The sequence below is a fragment of the Camelus bactrianus genome, chromosome 2 (assembly GCF_048773025.1).
Source record: "Camelus bactrianus isolate YW-2024 breed Bactrian camel chromosome 2, ASM4877302v1, whole genome shotgun sequence".
In the NCBI taxonomy this organism is placed as follows: domain Eukaryota; kingdom Metazoa; phylum Chordata; class Mammalia; order Artiodactyla; family Camelidae; genus Camelus; species Camelus bactrianus.
In genome coordinates this window covers 22,023,922-22,043,114 of record NC_133540.1, presented here as the reverse complement: position 1 = coordinate 22,043,114, position 19,193 = coordinate 22,023,922, and the positions used below count along the sequence as shown (strand labels likewise).

Here is a 19,193-nt window from a genome sequence, read left to right as displayed (position 1 = left end):
TGAATTCTTCATTGTTTGCCCCTAAACTTTTTTTTCTCACCATTTATGATTAATGTAAAGACTCTGAAAGCAAATTTTGAAGATGTCATTCAATATCTGTTGGAATTAAATGGAACAGACCAAGGCATTTGAGAGGCATAATGATTATTATTCATTAGCCATTTATTTATAAATTCTTATTTATATTATATGCATTGATTTCTTATATGTATTGGTTTCTTAGAAAAAAAATTTATATCCACTAAGAATGATTACTACTCTAATAAAAAAAATGTGTATAAAATATTTTTAAGGTGAGAATTGTGTTACAATGACTCCTGGCTAAACATACAACAAAATATTTTAACAAGTCTTTAGTTATAGTGATGTTTTATATCAGATTGTTGATCAAATTCTTACAAATTTTGACCTCTTTTTGTTTTAATTCCAGCAGGAAAAAAGTCAAGAAAGTTCCAGAATCAAAGGTAAGTAATGACTGCTTTAAGATTATTATACATTTATTTAAGTATAGAAGAAAAAAAAAACAGATTTGATGCTACTTTGAAAATATAGTTAAACATGAAAAAACAATGAAACTTCAAAATCTTCAGTATAATTTTAAAACCATTGTGAACCCTCTGGGAATTCCCCAAGGCCATCGAAGATTCTCTCTTAAAATTTCCTTTCTTCATGTAGTGCTTTTGGAAACCTCAAGACAAATTTCTGTTTATCCCCTGAGCTGTCCCCATTGCCATCCTTCACCAAGCATTGTCCCTAAGAGTTGGTGTTCTGTCACGTCCAGAGTTAGCAAACGAATCTTCTCAAAATATGTTTTGTGGAGAACCAACAATTTAGTCACTGCCATCTCCTTTTATTTTCTCTGAAAAAGCAAGAAAATGTTTATTTATATCTTAATAGTTGGAGATAACATTTCATCTGGCATAGTGTCAATGCTAGTCAGACATAAGGAGGCTCTTTTCCCCATGAAGACAATCCTAACTTTTGAAATACATTCACTGAGATGGTGAATTACTCTAAGTAGATTGTAATCCTTCGGTAAAACGTCACCCTGAGTGTGTGCTCCAGCGGATCATAATGATAGAACTTCACAGGTTGTTCCAGCTTACTCTTTCTGGCCTTTCCATTCAGGCACTGGCCCTTAGTCTTCATTTTAGACACTCATCCACCTGACCCTTCCCAAATGTGTCCTAGGACAGAGCCTGACTGGAGCAAAGCACAATTGCCCTGTTTTATTCCATCATTTTTGCATAAGGAAACATATTTATTACTTTTTTTTTAGACTTCTATACAAATAAATTTAAAACATGACTGTGGAGAAGTTACAAAGGTCACACGTACTCCTGAAATGATAAAAGGGCAGTTGTACCCCTGAGGGTCTCTACATTAATGATAATACCAGTCATGATTGCTTTTCACAAGTTCAACTATAACTATCTCTGCACATTATCCCACAACTGACTGAGTGCCACCATTTTCCCCCCTTGTTTGATCATCTGTGTCTATATTACTGAAGAATATAAAAATTCATGCTTTCTTATTTTGCTAGGTATGTTTTATTCAAGTGAATTATGTAAGACTGTCCTTCCAGGAATTCCCAGATTGTGTTTTCTTTCAGCAAACTGAAACATGAATTGTTATTTTATATGTGAAATCATTATCCTTATTTATCCTCAAAACACTCATATTAACTCAAAGTTTTGTATTTCTGTGTTGCCAAAGGGAATTTCTATTCCGAGATGGGCTGTGTGATGTTCATTCAAATGATGTATGCATTTTAAGCATACTGAGTGCACATCTTCCTTTTCATGAAGGGCCTCGTGTTTCAGATTAATCTTAAATCATATTTATAATTTTGCTATAATTGACATAAGTTTAGTATAGCTTTGTTTTTGATACCTGATTGTCTTGGAGTACATAAATTGTATCGTCTGAAGTAGTACAAATTCTGTTTTTCCAGCCACCCTCTAGGAACGTGTTTTCTTTTATAACGTAATAAAATTGTCAAGATGATGTTTGTCACAGCTTTCATTGCTATTGGCTGACTCATGTCTCAGAACGCTCACATAATGTCTTCTAGACCACCGAGGTGTAAGTAAATCAGAGATACATGGTTGCATTAGGACTTAATGCCTCCCTCTGCTTAGAATAAATCTAATTTTTTTCTTGAATATTTATGGGAATCAGCCTGAAACATTATCTTACTGGAAACTATGAATAGCCATTTAAATGTGTTAAAGCAAGACTGAGAGGAAAAATCTGAGTCATAAAAGCAATAGTTTACCCATTATTAGATAACAAAAAATTCTGAAAATTAAATACTGTACATTTCCTCATCATTAATAGTTGAATTGTGAGCTGTACCCTCACTTGATGTTAATAACCAATTCTCAGCCAGTAATTCTCTGGATTTCCTGATTAATCGGTAATCTCATTTGCTAGAACACGTTTATTGCACTGTCAAGCATGTATACAGAGAGCCTTTAATCTTCTAATTTTCTGCATTTGGTGCCTATTTCTGCTTAAAATAGCAATTCCAACCTCAAGATACCAGTGACCTGAAATTACATTAACTGGCAAAGCACGCCAATGAAAATCAATCTGTGTTTTTTCTGTGTACATGGAGATAAATGTTGAAATGTTTGGAAACTTGCAATTCTATCAGTGATTATTTGACACTTGTACATGCTCTTATTCTATTGTTATTTTGAGATAGCATACAAATCCATATGTTACATATTCTAAAATGATATTTATATGGAATTCCACTAACAAGGTGAATTTCGGTTCAGTAGTCAGTATGTTATTGGATTCTCCAACTCATTTCCACCTTAATATTGCCTATTATTCAATGAGACAGACTAATCTCTATTTAGTACACAATTCTGAGGTTTACACTTGTTTAAGATACCCTTCCTGAAAGTTACATTAAAGATTATAGCAGAAAAATGAAGACGGTCCCATGGGTGTGCAAGAAGGATGGACTACCCAGGAAGCCATATTTCACTCTGTTCTCCAGGGACAGGCTGATATGTTAAAATGAAGTGCATTGTGGGTTTAAAACCCATTGAGAATTTTATAAATATTATCAAGAAATGATTTCTTTTGAAGAATAGTTCTACTCTTAAGGAGCACAACAAATCAGTTATCCTCTGCCACGATTTCTCAGGGGAGTTTTTAAATTTCTGTTTGGTTTATTCAGGCCTATTTAAGAGCATCTCTCCAGAGGTCTTAAGTGATAAAACAGTAACAGTTTCTGAGGAAATTTTAAATAAGCCTCACTTTACAAATAGCTTCAAAATTCTGTCAACGTAATTGAGTCTTTAATTTGCCAAAATGGTTTGAAGTTTTACTACAATTAGAAGGATTAAATCACTGTGGAAAGTTTGCACCTGGTTACACTGTGGCGTTACCTCAGGATCATCTTTGCCCTCGTTCTGCCAATAAAAGAATGTTTATCCATTCACCAAAAAGATCCAATAGCTTTTATCACACAGTTTTCCCTCCTCTCTTCTCAGCTGGATGTTCTTGGCTTCTCGCATTCAGATCTGATAAAATAAAGTATGTTGCCCTTTCATCACTAGCTATATTGTTGTTAAGAGTCTACGCTGGCGGGACACTGAGGACTAAAGTGTGTTTCGTGCTAGTCATTTACATGTTATGAACATGTGTCTTTGGTAAATGTCTAATAATGTCAGACGCTCTGCTGAGCTTTTTACATATATTATCTCATTTTCATCCTCAGGCACACATTATAGGCAACAATGAGCATCCAAGTATGTCAGCATTTTGAGAAATCATATCCAAAGCAAATAATTCAGATCAATATTATCGTTTTTGCTCTGTCTTAAAAGGGGTCATACTTTAATCAATCACCAATTGTACATTAGGTAAATTTACCATACTGTTTTTAGAAATGCTTTCTACATTTTCATGGATTTGACACATATGAGTTTTATTGTCTATGCATGATTTTTCTTTAATGTCATGCTTACAAATATTTTTATACTGCTAATTTATATAAAAACTGCTCAGTACTTTGTAACTTTAAGAAAAAAAATTAGATCATGGTACATGCAACCTGGTAACATTCTAAGGGACAGATGTAAGGCTCATGTCAGCTTGTTCACCAAATACTTGTGATCTTTCACAAACGACTTAACCCTTCCAGAAGTGATTCCTCTTTTATGGTAAATATTTGCCTAACACAGCCTGTAATATCAAAAGTTCCTGCCTGTTTGAAATTCTGATGTTTATACTTCTATAAGGACATTGGACAATGCTATTATTACCATCACGCATCCTTCAAAACTCTGTAATTCTCAACAGATTCCACATGGTAAATATTATGTCAGATACATTTGTGTATACGAAAAGGTAAGCTGCACAGTTTCTCTTCCTATGGTACATGCATTCTCATGTATACTGAACAATAACAGAAAATATTATGTAAGACCATACTTCATCAAATTAAAAGAATGTGAGACAATAGATGCTGTTACAGAATTATGAAGCCTGCAGTCTTTCTACACACAAATGCACATACAAGCGCTTTTCTATGTACTTTTTATACACTCATACATTCAGATTCTCTGTTATTTCCTACATCACCAGATTGGCAACTGAGAGCGCTAAAAATAGTCAGATATACAGGGATATATATATTTCCATTGGGCAGAAGGGGCGTTGCTATGAGATTGGAATGCTAAACGCCTAATTTGGGCTGCCTGAATATTCAGGGCTCTTTAACCCAAATTCCCTGACTTTCTGAGGTCAGTTCACTCCTTCCAGGTCAGGGACGGTGAGGGGATAGAAACTGATCTTCAAATTCTTGTTCATTAAAGCCACTGACTATATTAACAAATGAAAAGATCATATAAAACAGAAAGATGGTAAATCATGTAGATGAGCCATGTATGAGACTGTTCTAATTGTTGCATTTCTTTATGTTTAAGAAATAAAATAGAGCCAGCACAGCAAGTCATACCTGCAATGGAAATTCTTACCATTAAATGAAATTCAGAGTCACTATATTTTTTAATGGATTACAATATCATGCGTTATGAATGTTAGCTTCCGTGGTATTCAGTTCAGAAAGTTATTGCTGAGACAAATAACCATTTACTGGATTTATGAAAACTGTGGTGTTGGACCATCCGAGTCCATAGTTATTTATACAATCCTTAGAAAGTCCAAGTGCCTAAGAGATAAGAAAACTCACCTCTAGAAAATGTCCACTGAAGGACTGGCTTCTTCGCTCATTTGCTTGCTTTTGGCGAACTGTGATGTTGGATAAACCCCAGACAAGTACACCTAGAGCAGACGTGTGATAATAATTCTTAAAAAATAATTTAATGTTGTAAAAGGTTGTGAAGAAACGATAATTACTTTATATATATTTTATGCCGCACTGGTTGCATTATATCAGAACAATTCTGTTTCCACTCTATTTGTTTCTTTTTTAAATGCACTTTTGAAATTAGATGGGGTCAAATACATTCTTATGAGTAATTATTGCACCTTGCAGCAAAACATCAATGTCATATATACACAGCTTAGTAGTGACCGACTGGCCACTCTAATTACTAACATGAGCCCCTCAAATATCTAAATCCATTTTGCTCTATCCTAACTTAACAATATAAATACAAATTGATTGCAGAGTAAGCAATTAAAAATGTGATTTCCAATTATTGCAAACACATTGCCAGACTTTTCTGATTTTATTAGCTGAAATCTGTTGCATTTCTGATCTTCCACTATTAGAAAAAAAGTGTCAAGTCTCTTTATGTGAGTTATATTTTGTGAGTTCTTGTGTTAAAGTGAGTAGAGTCTTTGAGACAAAAACAACACATAGATGCAAATTCTGGAAGCCATTATATACGCAAGACAGTCATAGTTACTTGGACAAACTTTCAAACGTATAACAATTTAAGTCCTAATGTATAACTCCATAAAAGAAAAAAAAAAAAGAATGAATGGAAATATATTCACTACAGATAACCTAAAATGATGTCCCCAAATGTCCTCCTGAATAAATTTTAAGTAGGAATTTCACTGTAAGTAATAACTTCTCAGGGAATTAAGGTATTATCCATGCTCCATTCTTTAAAGAAACTCATTTATGCAACTTGGTCCAGTTTTAGAAGATCTTGTCTCATGATCTCCTCCCACAGCAAACAGGAAGACAAAAGTCCTTCCCACCTAAAGGTAATATTATCATTGACCAGAAGAGGTTTCCAAAAGGATCTGATTCTGTGTCTCATTTATGCCAAGAAGGGCTCAGTGTATATTATACATTGTCTTTCCCCATCCGTGTTACATACATTCTCTAGTTTTCACAAGGACACCAGTATATACTTTCCTTCAACGGGCCATTGATTTTGGTTTCAGGATGATTAATTTTGCAGCTCCCTTTGCCCATCAGGAGGCAGTGCTATTTAAAAGAAATCAAGGTGTAATAGGGAAAAAAAAGGGGGTGTAATAGGTTTGATGAGGTTGGGAAAACAACCCAGAATTACTGGATTTGATTTTTTTAAGAAATAATGATTTAATGCTGCGTGTAATATCAAATAAATATTGTTCAGGTTTTTCTCTTTTTTTTCTTTTCTTTTTTTTTTAATGAAGTATAATCAGTTTACAATGTTGTGTTGATTTCTGGTGTGCAGCACAATGTTTCAGCCATACATACATATACATAGATTTCATTTCTTTTTCATTATAGGTTACTACAAGATATTGAATATGGTTCCCTGTGCTACACAATAGGACCCTATTGTTTATTTTATATCCAGTAGTTAGTATCTGCAAATCTCAAACTTCCAATTTATCCCTTCCAAACCCCTCTCCACCTAGTAACCATAAGTTTGTTTTCTATGTGAGTTTGTTTCTGTTTTGTAAATAAGTTCATCTGTGTCTATTTTTTTTAGATTCCACATATGAGTGGTATCATATGGTATTTGTCTTTCTCTGTCTGGCTTACTTCACTTAGAATGATGAACTCCAGGTCCATCCATGTTGCTGTAAATGGCATTATTTAGCTCTTCTTTATGGCTGAGTAGTAGTGCATTGTATAAATACACCACATCTTCTTTATCCAGTCATCTGTTGATGGACATTTAGGTTGTTTCCATGTCTTGGCTACTGTAAATAGTGCTGCTATGAACATTGAGGTGCATATATCTTTTCCAATTAAAGATCTCTCCAGATATATGACCAGTAGGGGGAATTGCTGGATCATATATGGTAAGTTTAGTTTTTTGGGGACTCTCCATACTGTTCTCCATAGTGGCTGCCCCAAACTACACTCCCACCAACAATGTAGGAGGGTTCCCTTTTCTCTATACCCTCTCCAGCATTTATCTTTTGTGGACTTTTGAAAGATGGCCATTCTGACTGGTATGAACTGATACCTCATCGAAATTTTGATTTGCATTTCTCTGATAATTAGTGATACTGAGTATTGGAAAAATGCTTGTTTAGGTCTGCCCATTTTTGGATTGGGTTGTTTGTTTTTTTGTTATTAAGTTGTATGAGCTGTTTATATATTCTAGAAAGTAAGCCCTTGTCAGTCGCATCCTTTGCAAATATTTTCTCTGTTCAGGCTTTTCTTTACATAGTTTATTATCATTTTTCTTTTTTTTCCTTCTTTGTTTTTTTTTTAACCTGCTCACTAACATCCCAGCCCTGGTCTTCCCTTCAATCATGAATACAAAATATCTTTATTCTAGACTCTTAACAGAGTTCAATGGTTTCCAAAAGATTTTTTTTTAACTTCACATGCTGTCTCCTGAAATAGCTGAATATCATGTTTCAAGAAATTTCTAGTAATATTAACCGAAATGTGTTTTATGGCTTCATTTATTTAGCTTACAGCAGTATCTTCACTTACGTGCAATTAACTGGTTAGCCTTTGTGAAAGAATAATTTTTGTAATGGTCATGTGAACATGACTTTTTTTTTTCTTTTTGGCAAAAGACTGTCTTATCTTCCAATGAACAACTGTATGGCTGTGAGTTTTCCCTTTTTGCTTTGTCTCCCCTGTCAATTAAACATGACATTTGAGTTTATTAAATAAACTATATTTACTTGACTTTTTAAAAAATATATATGTCTTCTTTTTTACCCAAGGTCTCAACCTAACATTCAATGTAGTCATTTTTAATATTTCATATTTTTTTTCAATTTTTTTTAAAATTATGAAGGATATACATTTTATGTAAAGATAATTTTTGACTCTGTAAGTGATGTTATGTTCAATGACTTCTATGAGGCAAAGTAGACATGCATTTCTTTGTCGGATTGTGATGGATTAGACTGTGATAGATTAGTTAATTTGAAGTTTTACCTATTATGTCAAAGATCATATAATTTCCCTTTTAAATATCTATAAATGGTATTTCACAGTTTTAAGTCATTATATGGGTAATAATAATGATTTAGATAAAAAGCTATAAATGTTTTTACTGGAAAATAATGCCTATCATTCTACTAAAATTAATATCCTTGTTCCTTAAATTGGTGGACGGATTTCTGATCCACTGGACATTGAAGAATAAGGAAAAACTCTGGTCAAATATGCCCTGTGATATTGTGAAATTTTACATAATCCTCTAGCAATGCGTGCATTTGCTTTATTAAGCATTTCCATTGTATTTAACCAAAGATCTCTTTCTTCCTCTCTGCTCAGCCACCTTTCAGGAAAGAGCTATTATCATTCCAAGCGTTAGAGTTACATGAACCACATTCTCAGAAGCACTGATTTATGTAACACTTTTCAGGATATATCATGGGGTTTAGACTCAGCACATTAAGCTCAATTATATATCTCCCCACTTTAGGACTCTTAATCTCCTTTTCTCTCCTGTAATATAAATATACTGCCAAGAGCTGCTTTAAGGATTAAATGAGGTAAAGTACAGAACCCTTTAGAGTGCAATGAAAAGTTCTTGGTTTATGTGAGTTCTTATCTCAACATGTTTTGCAATGTCTATAATTATTTTCGAGTTACATCCATGGTAGACATTAATTTTTTTAAAAAAAGGTTTAATTTACAAAATGTTAAGATTAGAGGTCAAGATGCATTGATTTTATTTTGCCTCATTATTTTATATAATTCTAAATTAAAATCCACATATTTTCCCTACTGGAAGATATAAAATAATCTCCAGGTGGCCTGTCATATTTCTTAGACTAATGTTCTTACCGGGTCCCGGTCAAGATGCATGAGGTTGCATGGAAGAAAAAGTATAGAGCAATGCAGTGGACCTTGCTTTGAACATAAACACAGATAGAAGATTATATGTTCTGATGGTATGAATTTATGTTTTAAGGGCTTCTATTAAATTTGAAGAAATTCATGAGAACTTTTAAAAAACTAATGTAACCCACTGATTTAAAAGTTAACTAACTATTGCTTCAATTAGAAATTGCCGCTTGCTGTTAGAAATATTGTGTTCAGGTTAGCCTGCCCCAAGAATTCAGAAAAGAAGATATGGTAAGTACAGTTGTATTCAATAACAAAGCCTCATTCAACCAACATTTGGGAATTTAAATATTAGAAATGAAGTTAGAAGCCAGGGAAATTAAGATTAAGGAACAAGTTTTGGCCTCAAGGAGGCAAGTAATACTAGCTGTGAGTTTGGGAGCTAGGGCTTAGGACAGACAAACGCAGTCACCAAAAAAGTGTGATAGATCATTTGGTAAAGGCACAGAATGCTATGTAAGCTCCCAGGGAAGGTGAAGTGTGGGGAGGGAATGTGGGAATGGACTTTTAAAAAAGACTTGCATTTTCTTCTTATAGGGGGAGAAGATCTTGTCTAGAAGAACAGGGAGGAATAAGGGAAGTGAAAAATGAGGGAAGATATTCCAGGTTGTGGGGGCTCAGTGAATTACAGATATTTAAATATTCACGTGAGGCTGATGAGAAACAAAGGAGACATCAGTACACACCAGAATGGATTCATAGAGTAATTTGAAACTAGAAAAGTATTGGTAGAAAATTTGGTGGTGTTATCAAGTCCAAACTCATTCTGCTGGCCGCACGACAGGCCAGTTAATTGGGAGATGAGGTGTTGGGGCAAGGAATAGTGACCTTATTCAGAAAGCCAGCAGACAAAGAAGATGGGAAACTGATGTCCCAGAGAACCCTCTTTCCTAAGTCAAAATTCAGGCTCCTTTTACGCTAAAAAGGGCAGGAGGGTGTGGCTGGTTGTTGCAAATTTCTTGGTGTCAGAATTCTTTGTTCTTGTAGCTGTCCACCTGGGTCAGGTCATGGTGTCCCTGTAAATCTCCAACAAGACAATTGTTATTTTCTATTCTGCAACTTTTTATCTCTATATGAATGGGAAAGTATTAACCCTTAAAGATCAGAGCCTTAAGAATGGGCTCTCCTGTCTATTTCAGGCTCTAGGCAACATTCTATTACAAAACTTGCAGAACCAGCATGATTCAGCACAGGAAACAGAGCACAGGGTTAGAGCCAAAGGAACAGATCTACTATGAAGTCAGATTTGTTCTTCACTCCTACAGTGGCAAAAATAATGCATGTGTGAGGCTATCGCCCAGGCTAGACAGAAGGCTAATACTGATTAATAGGTACAGCATTGAGAAATACTGGGTACAAGCTCAGCAGTTTTCCAGTTTGATAAGCTGCAAGTTTTTCTTCCATTTTCTGAAATCATGATTCCATTTTTCCCCTTACAACAAGCAGAGCAAAACCTGAGAGCTGCACGATGATATGAAATCAGTTTTGCTTGGTGCCTGAGCACTTAGGCTCTAGGACCACAGTGAGCTTCTATCCTGGGTCTGCCACTAGACCTGTGTGACTATGGAAAATTATCTGACCTTCGTAGAATAATGTCCCCACTTGTATTACCCCTAAAATGGCATAATAACATTCCCTTCCTGATGAGTTTGTTCTGACGATTTAATGATTTATTAAATACAGAGCACTTATGGGGAACAGTCTGAGATTTTACCCTCTTCACCAACTAATTAGCAAGTGAGCCTCACTCTTCTGGATGCTGGCAGAAGTCATTAGGCTTCCATTTCAGAAGCAAAAGAACAGTTACTTCCTCCCGGCCGTAAAAGTAGCCAGAGTACCAGGACTTGGGCCGATCCCAATGGGGTGACGGGAAGAGGACCACGTGATGCCTGCAAGTGCAACAGTTTGCTTTCCAGGAGAGAACCACCACCCCCACCTGCCCAGCTTAGGAAACCCAGGCGTTTTATAATGGACAGGAAGTGCACCTGACATTTGACTGCAGAGAGATGTGTTATTATTACACCTGACAAGTAAGCACACTTGCTTCCAGTTCCAGAGGGAGGTACTCTTTCTATTTCTAAGGATATTCACCATTCAAAATCCCTGAAAAGAAAATTAGGAGATCACAATTTGCAGATACACACTATATGTTATAAAAGAGATAAACAACAAGGTCCTACTGCATAGCATAGGGAACTATATTCGATATCTTGTAATAGCCTATAATGAAAATGAATATGAAAAGGAATATATATACGTATAACTGAATCACTGTGTTGTACACCAGAAATTAACACAACATTGTAAACCAACTGCACTTCAATATGGGGTAAAAAAAGTCAAGTCTGAAATAATAAATAAAAAAGTGTCTCTTCTCTCAAGACATGCAGTAATGCAAGAGACTCATGAAGAATTTTCTCTCAGAGAACTTAGAGTGGTAGGAGCACAAAAAGGTACCCAATAAACCTTTATAATTGCCACCACCATTGCCATCATTCTCATTCAGAGAGTAATTTGAGAGAGGAATTTGAGAGAGGGTGTTACCCTCTAGGCTGCAAGTGAATGTACAATAGAGCATCTATCCGGCTCACCTATTTACAGCCTCTCTGTTGATGTTTCATGGAAGGGCATGTTTCTGAATTTGCTTTGAAGGTAAAAGAATTACATAAACATACAGCCTATAGATGGATGCATAGAGAAATACACGTATATTTTTTTTCTCTCCAGAAAGTTAATGTGTCATCATTTAAAAAATCAAATTCAGAAGTTAAAAAGAAAAATTACAGTAATTCACAGTGATTCACCTAAGTAAGTTGCTTCAGTTGCTTTATCTTGCTTTATATATATGTGCGTGTGTGTATATAGATATGAATAGTTAACGTTTATGAGTACTTTTTTATTGCTAGCTCTTCTGCTAAGTGCTTTCCGTGTATTATATAACTCTCAGAAGAATATTATATACTAAGAAGAGAGTACATTTTACTGATAATCTATCTGTCTAAAAATGACCGTCATTAACAGTTTGGTATGTGTGAATTCAGAAAAATTTTACATGCATATATTTCTGCAAATAAAACTCCCAGTATTCTTCTTTTGGAAGTTTTCATGTATACGCTTGTTTCTCAAAACTTTGCAAAGACTCTGTGGTGGATTCTGTGAATTGGTTCACTCAACAACCATTTTAAGCCCCAATTAGCATGCTTTCTTTTTATAGACTTTTTACAGAGTCTAGGAAATTGAGAGCTTCATTTCCCAGATTCCCTTGCAGTTAGCTTTCTGAGTCTATTTTAGGTTTCTCTAATCAAATTCATGCAAGCATTATCCTTGTATGAAACTCCTGTTGGAACACAAGGACAGTTTGGTGGGTTGGGGAGAAATGTTCCTTTCCCGGATAACGGCAAAGGTGGTGTAGTTCCGAATCTCGCCACTAGGGGGATAACTTCCTGTTGAGGGTTGGTCCGGATGATGGCAAAGGCAGCAACCCTTTGGCATTCCAGTTCTGATGGGTTTTAGAAGTTATTTCTAAAAGCTTAGTATACGACCCTTTTCTTCAGTCCTGTGCGCTATTTCCTATATCCTTTCATAAAGATCTTTCACTTAAATTAAATAGTTCAGATACTGCTGTCTGTAGCAAAGTCTTGATCGATACATCCATCCAGCCTAGGGATCTGGTATGGAAAAAGTCAGGTGCCAAGGGATTATCAGAGATCTATTTGCCAGATCTTTGGGAAAGACTCCAGAAGAAAACCAATCTGCAAAGCTGACGCAGGCAACAACAGCCAGGAGGCACCAGCTGTTAAAATCAAATTGCAGAAAAAAATATACATATATTGTTCAGGAAAATGTAAAAGGAGATGGTCCTATGTAGCTGGCAAGTGTAACAGTAGGAGTTCTCAAGTCAGACATAATGATGGCTCATACAGTCACTTATTCAAACTCTTCAGTCTTTTGTGTTGAGCATCAAATATGTGCCAAATACAGTTCTGGTCCTGGAGATATAGTAGTGGACAAAACAGGAAAAATACAGTGTCTTCCTGGATGTTAGGCTGCAGCTCCTAGGAAACCTGCCCATGCCACAGGATAGTGCTACTTTCAAAAAAAAAAAAAAAAAAAAAAATCTAAAGTCCCATAAAAAGTACAGGCAGCTTTTCTTCTCCTCTCTTCCACTAACCATCTCTATCTCAGCTCCTGCCTGAAACTTTGGGTGAGACACCAATACTAATGAGTGGTGGAGGCAGAAGGGTAGATAGAGCTGGAAAATTCGAATCCAGGCAACACATAAGGATAAACTCCATCCTGGAGAGGTTAAACCACTGCTACCTTGAAATTACCCTCCTACCAAGCTGTCAAACCTTACACTAGAAATTATTTCCAGTTATGCAAAATACATCTCTCTCTCTCTTTTTTTTTTTTTTTTACTGTGCTCATTTTTTTATTCTTATTTTTTATTAAAGTGTAATTGGTTTGCAGTGTTAGTTTCAGGTATCCAGCAAAGCAATACAGTTATACATATACATATACATATATATATATACACACACATTATATATATATATTCAGTTTCTTTTCCATTACGGCTCATTACAAGAATGTAAACTGGTGCAGCCACTTAGGAGGACAGTATGGAGGTTCCTTAAAAAACTAAAAATAGACTTACTCTGTGATCCAGCAATCCGACTCCTGGGCATACATCCAGAGAAAAACTACAAAGCTTTTAGGCTTGCCCTCAAATCTCTTCCCACTGGCTCTGAATCATGGGAATTAAGTGTTAATTTCATTATGTAATCCTCATGAATCCATAAAAGAAAAGGACTCCACGTCATTCCTTGGCTCTGTTTGGTCTCCACTGTTTTATTTCCTCAGGAAAGAGAAGCAGCAGGGCTTTGACAGGTTGACTTAGAACGCACAGTCAGTGTCTATGGGTATCATCGCTTTTCTCAGTTTTCTGTGTGATTATTCTTCTGCTCTATTATGCAACCATTTCTCCTCTCACAGGCATTGATAGAACATTATTATCTCATTGTAATTTTTAATACAAAGTGTTCCAATTGTCTTCTTAAAAAAATCTTAGTATGAAGGATATTATATAAACGATACATGTAATGCTAATATAAAATGTTAATATAGACACACTAATATATAATATATATAATACATAATAATATACAATATTATGAATTATATGATCTGATAGATCATATAATATAAAAGATTTATGTAAATAATATAATTAATACAATCACAAGAGTAGGTTGTCATAGATGTGATTTAGTTTCTGTTTGTGTATTTCTTTTGTTGTGTTTGTTGTAAGAAAATTAATAGAAGAGCTAAAATCGATCAGTTTCTTACCATGTACCACATACCTATTCATAGATTTATTTCTCACCTTAATATGTCTATAAAAAAGCCCAGAGAACTAGACACACGTTTACATGTAAGGGAAATGAATCTTAAAAGTTAAACAACTCATGCAAAATTATACATCTAATAAATGTTTGAAGCTTCATTTAAAATAAACTTACTGCAAAAATTAAATGAATGAATTAATAAATACATAAATAAATAATTGAAAATAAACTTACTGCTTTTATTCAGGGTTACTGATCTCACAATTATCTGTAAGCATCCTTCTGCATGTGTAAGCCAGTGAAACCTTTCTCTTTTTGGATAAGTCTAAATCTGAGAATGTGTTCATTGTTTGAAACTGCATAGTAACCAATATAAATCACATTGTGTCCATTGTAAGATAGAAAGTTCCCAGCCCCCGCCCAAATTGAATAAATAGGTTAATTATTTAAATGTCAGAATCTAAGTGAAAAATTCATGTCAATAAAATTGTAGACAGGTTGAATGAATTAAATGGGAGAAAAACTTTTAAACTTTTGCCATAAAATAAAAAAAATTGCTCTGTGATATAAAAAGTAAAAGATTAATTTTATTTACTGCAATTTCAATTATAAAAGAAAACAAAATGGAAACATTAATTTACCTCTTTGAGGTGTCTGATAAGGCAATCATCATTTGGGTCAATCAGCAAAGAGCACATGACATACATGTGCTGAAAAAGCATAATTTTTGTGTGAAACACTTTTTTGTTTATTTGTTCTTTGTGTGTGTGTGTGTGTGTGTGTGTTTTTTTTTTTTCACTGAGTTGGAGGTAACTTCATTCTCTGGTGTCTGGTTAAGCAGAGTCAAATCGCAGTGCGGTGTGATCCAGTCCAATGCCTGGGTCGGACCCTGGCTGGGGTCCTCACTAGCCCGGGGACTGCAGGCACACCTCCTCATTAGCCCGAGCCTTGACTGTGTCTGCCCTAAAAGACAGACAACCAATAGCATCCATCTAACTGTTCTGTTGTGCGCATGAACTATGACTGCGTATAGTAGTACTTGGAACACTTCCAGCACGTAGTTAACACTCAAGAACTCTTAGCTTAAACACTATCATTACAACTTACTGGGTGATTTGACCTCTGAACTAAGATTCAAGGAATTGTTTAATAAATATATTACAAGCCATCTTGGATGGGAGCAGAAGATACCTGTTTTAAGGAAAAGGATACTTTCCAACATCAGTATCATTTACGACACTGAACTTAATCACCTATTTTTCTAAATACTGGATTTAATTGTAACTGAACAGATTTACTTTAAATCCGCATTTTCAACAACTTAAGTAGTTAGTTTTATCCACAATGTGAGTTTATCCATAGGCTTGTGTCCATGACCCTGGTTACTCAAGAGATCAGTGTGTAGTGTTATTTGTTCAAATTGAAAAAGATGTTTAAATTGTACATATTTTTTTCATTTCTCTTTAAATTTTCTCATATATAATTTGGGATTTTTAAATAGTTTTCTTTGCTAAGGCCAAATAAGATAATGACTCTAACAACATATATGAGACGTACTTAACACGTTACCTGGAATCTCCTAGTCAACGAATATTAATTAAATCTAAATCATAGTTTATGAATATACATAGATATGCATATATAATGACCATATTATATATAGTATTAAATATCAGTCATAACTATAATTTCCACAAGTTCATATATAAATGAACTATATTTAAAATAAATTTATATAGCTTTATACATACTTAGATATATAAAGATATAAAATTTAAATCCTTTTCCACCTTTTGAAAATCCTCTGTGTATTATCCCTCACTGACACGCGCACGCACGCACACACACTCACACACACAAGCCAGTGACTTTGTGGTTAAAATCAAGACTGACCCAGATTTGTACCTCTCTTAAAACCTTGGCAGGTGCATCCTTCATAAAAGGTATTTAGCAAATACTTGTGAATAAGTGATAAATGAATTAGAAAACACATTCAGTTACAAATACTAGTTACTTTCACATAAAAGCATTTAATGCAATACACAGTGAATTATTTGGACTATTTCTAAGCAGGAATGTGATGCATTGTTTATTCTCCAAATTAACTACTCTTATCACTGTTCTATGTCTAAACAATAGCAGATATATTCCCTTTTAAAGTATATAATCTAGAAAAACAATGTGGTGTAGTCTGTTATTAACTTTTTACATTTATTGTTGCATTATAAAAATTTCATTTAATTTCAAGAGTTGAAGCTTACAAATGTAGAATCCTATTTTCATTACAAATTAAAAAATGAATTGGAATTTGAATCATATGTTATGTTCAGCTAACTTTTTAATGAGTAAGATACATGAATTTGGGATTGGCTCAAATTGCTTTTATTTTATAAGACACTTTAAGGATTCTACATGGACTACTTAAAATTCCATTTTCCCCAGCTGAGGGAAAACATGTGCCATATAATAAAAGGGAGCAAATTTCAGAGGCAGAGAGAAAAAGCATCCTTCATGGTTGATTGACAAAATCAAATGTACAAACCAAAATAGTTTGAGGAATATCATCGAAGGCTACAAATCCAACAACAGAAAGTTGTGTAAGTCTTTGATTAGGATAAAGGTATTTAAATGCCAGTAAATCAGCGGGAGGGTATAGCTCAGTGGTAGAGCGCATGCTTAGCATACATGAGGTCCTGAGTTCAATCCCCAGTACCTCCATCTAAATAAATAATACCTAATTACCTCCCCTCCAAGCCCTCCAATTTTTTTTAAAATAAATAAATATCAGTAGGGCAATTACTGCAGCCACACAATAAATAATATGTGGGCCATTTAGACTTTGAACAGATTGTTTACCTGTTTCCATGCTTTATTATTTAAAAGGTTATTCAGCATGGAATAGATGGGGGTAGTTAGTGGGAAAGACAGATCTGCCCAGATTGAAGTAAAAGAAATGACTTTATGCAGCACCTTCAATCTGAGTGTTAGCTGAGGGGATGAGAGAACAGTAACTGGGTCTACATTTATTTAGAATGCTTTCTCAAGTTTTCTGGAAGTTGAGAAGGAACACTGAACAGGCAGATGGCACTCGTCTGTTTTTTTTTTTTTTTAATTAAAGAAATGTAAAATTACTAGAAACAAAATGGAGAAATATTATACAGGTGGACACAAACGAAATTCAGGTAAGCAGGCTTCAGTGGCAACAAGGATGAAGGGAGAAATAACCTAAGCTGCACTGTGGTTTCCACGATGCACTAAATATATCAGCAAGAGCATCTCATAATTATTTAAGAGTTACTGTCACTCATCATGCTGCCAAATAATAATCATCCACAGATAAAACAGTTCTCAAAGTACTGTCACCAATCCATGACAACGTTCACTGCCAATAGGATTTTGAGAAATTAAATGGAAAACAGTAGTCTAACTATGTAAATCCTATGAAATTTGGTTAAACCTATATTCACTTGCACAGTCTTGCTTCATGCAAGTTTTAAACAGGTTGGATTCTAACGTTTGTGGGTCGTGGACCAAGAGTGCAAATAAAGCCCTCCCCCCACTCCCCATACACCATGGTCTGTCCTCTTCTTCTCCCCTACTTGCATGCCCTTTCCACCCTATTACCTCTTTTGAAAATTAAAAAAAAAAAAACAGTCTTTGCTATGTAGGTCCAGGAAGCAAGTTCAGGTTCTTTATTCGGGGATTCTAGGGTCCAATCCTTCCAAAGAAGTCCCAAAAGATAGCAACTCCCAGACTTACACTTCACCCCTTGAACTGCTTGCCTTGCTTAGAAGGGAACAGCCAAAGAAGGGTGCTGGGGCATCCTCCCAAATCAGGTGCTCAAGGCGGGAGCTTAAGTGCCTCACCCCACCCAGCTCTGCCAGAGAAGGTAGAATGGGTTGGAAAATACCACTTAAGAAACTTACAATGAGTAGGAGATTTGCACTGGGGAATCTAAAGAAGAGGCAACTGTATTTGAAAGTATTTCTGAGTCCAAGCTCAAAGTGCTCGCTGCATGACAGGCCAATAAACTGAGAGGTGAGTTGTTCGGGCAAGAAGCAGCAACTTTATTTAGAAAGCCAGCAGACCGAGAAGATGGTGGACTAGTGTTCCAAAGGACCACCTTACCTGAGTTTGAATTCAGACTTTCTTCATATTGAAAGGGGAGGAGTACGGTTGGTTGTTGCAAATTTCCTGGGGGTAGGAATCCTTTGTTCTTACAGCTGCCCAAGTAGGTCAGGTTATGATGTTCCTTTAAACCGCCGGTAAGACAAATGTTATTCTCTGTTCTGCAACTTTTTACGTCGATACAAACAGAAAAGCATTATACCCTTAAAGGTCAGAGCCTTGAGGATGGGATACCTGGTGCATTTCACAGTCTTAATTGTGGCAAAAGCAGTAGAATATAAAGGTTAAGGTACAAGAAACAGATCCAATCTGGAGTCAGATTTGCTCTTCCCTGTTACAAAAACAATGGTTTACGTGAGATACAATCACGTTTTGAAAAACATCGGTATCATAACTTGTTACCCAAGCTTTATACGTTAGGAAAAAGTGCTGTCCACGGTTGTCTCCCCCTCTAA

The 19,193-nt window shown here is 35.2% G+C and overlaps 1 protein-coding gene across 1 annotated transcript in view; it reads left to right on the top strand.

Annotated features, from left to right (window-relative positions):
- The window catches only part of FSTL5 (follistatin like 5), a 667,318-nt gene that overhangs the window by 107,913 nt on the left and 540,212 nt on the right, over nucleotides 1-19,193 (top strand). The window contains exon 3 of the mRNA XM_074376817.1: nucleotides 431-464. Coding sequence (XP_074232918.1) covers nucleotides 431-464 — 34 coding nt within the window. The remainder of the gene's footprint in view (nucleotides 1-430; nucleotides 465-19,193) is intronic.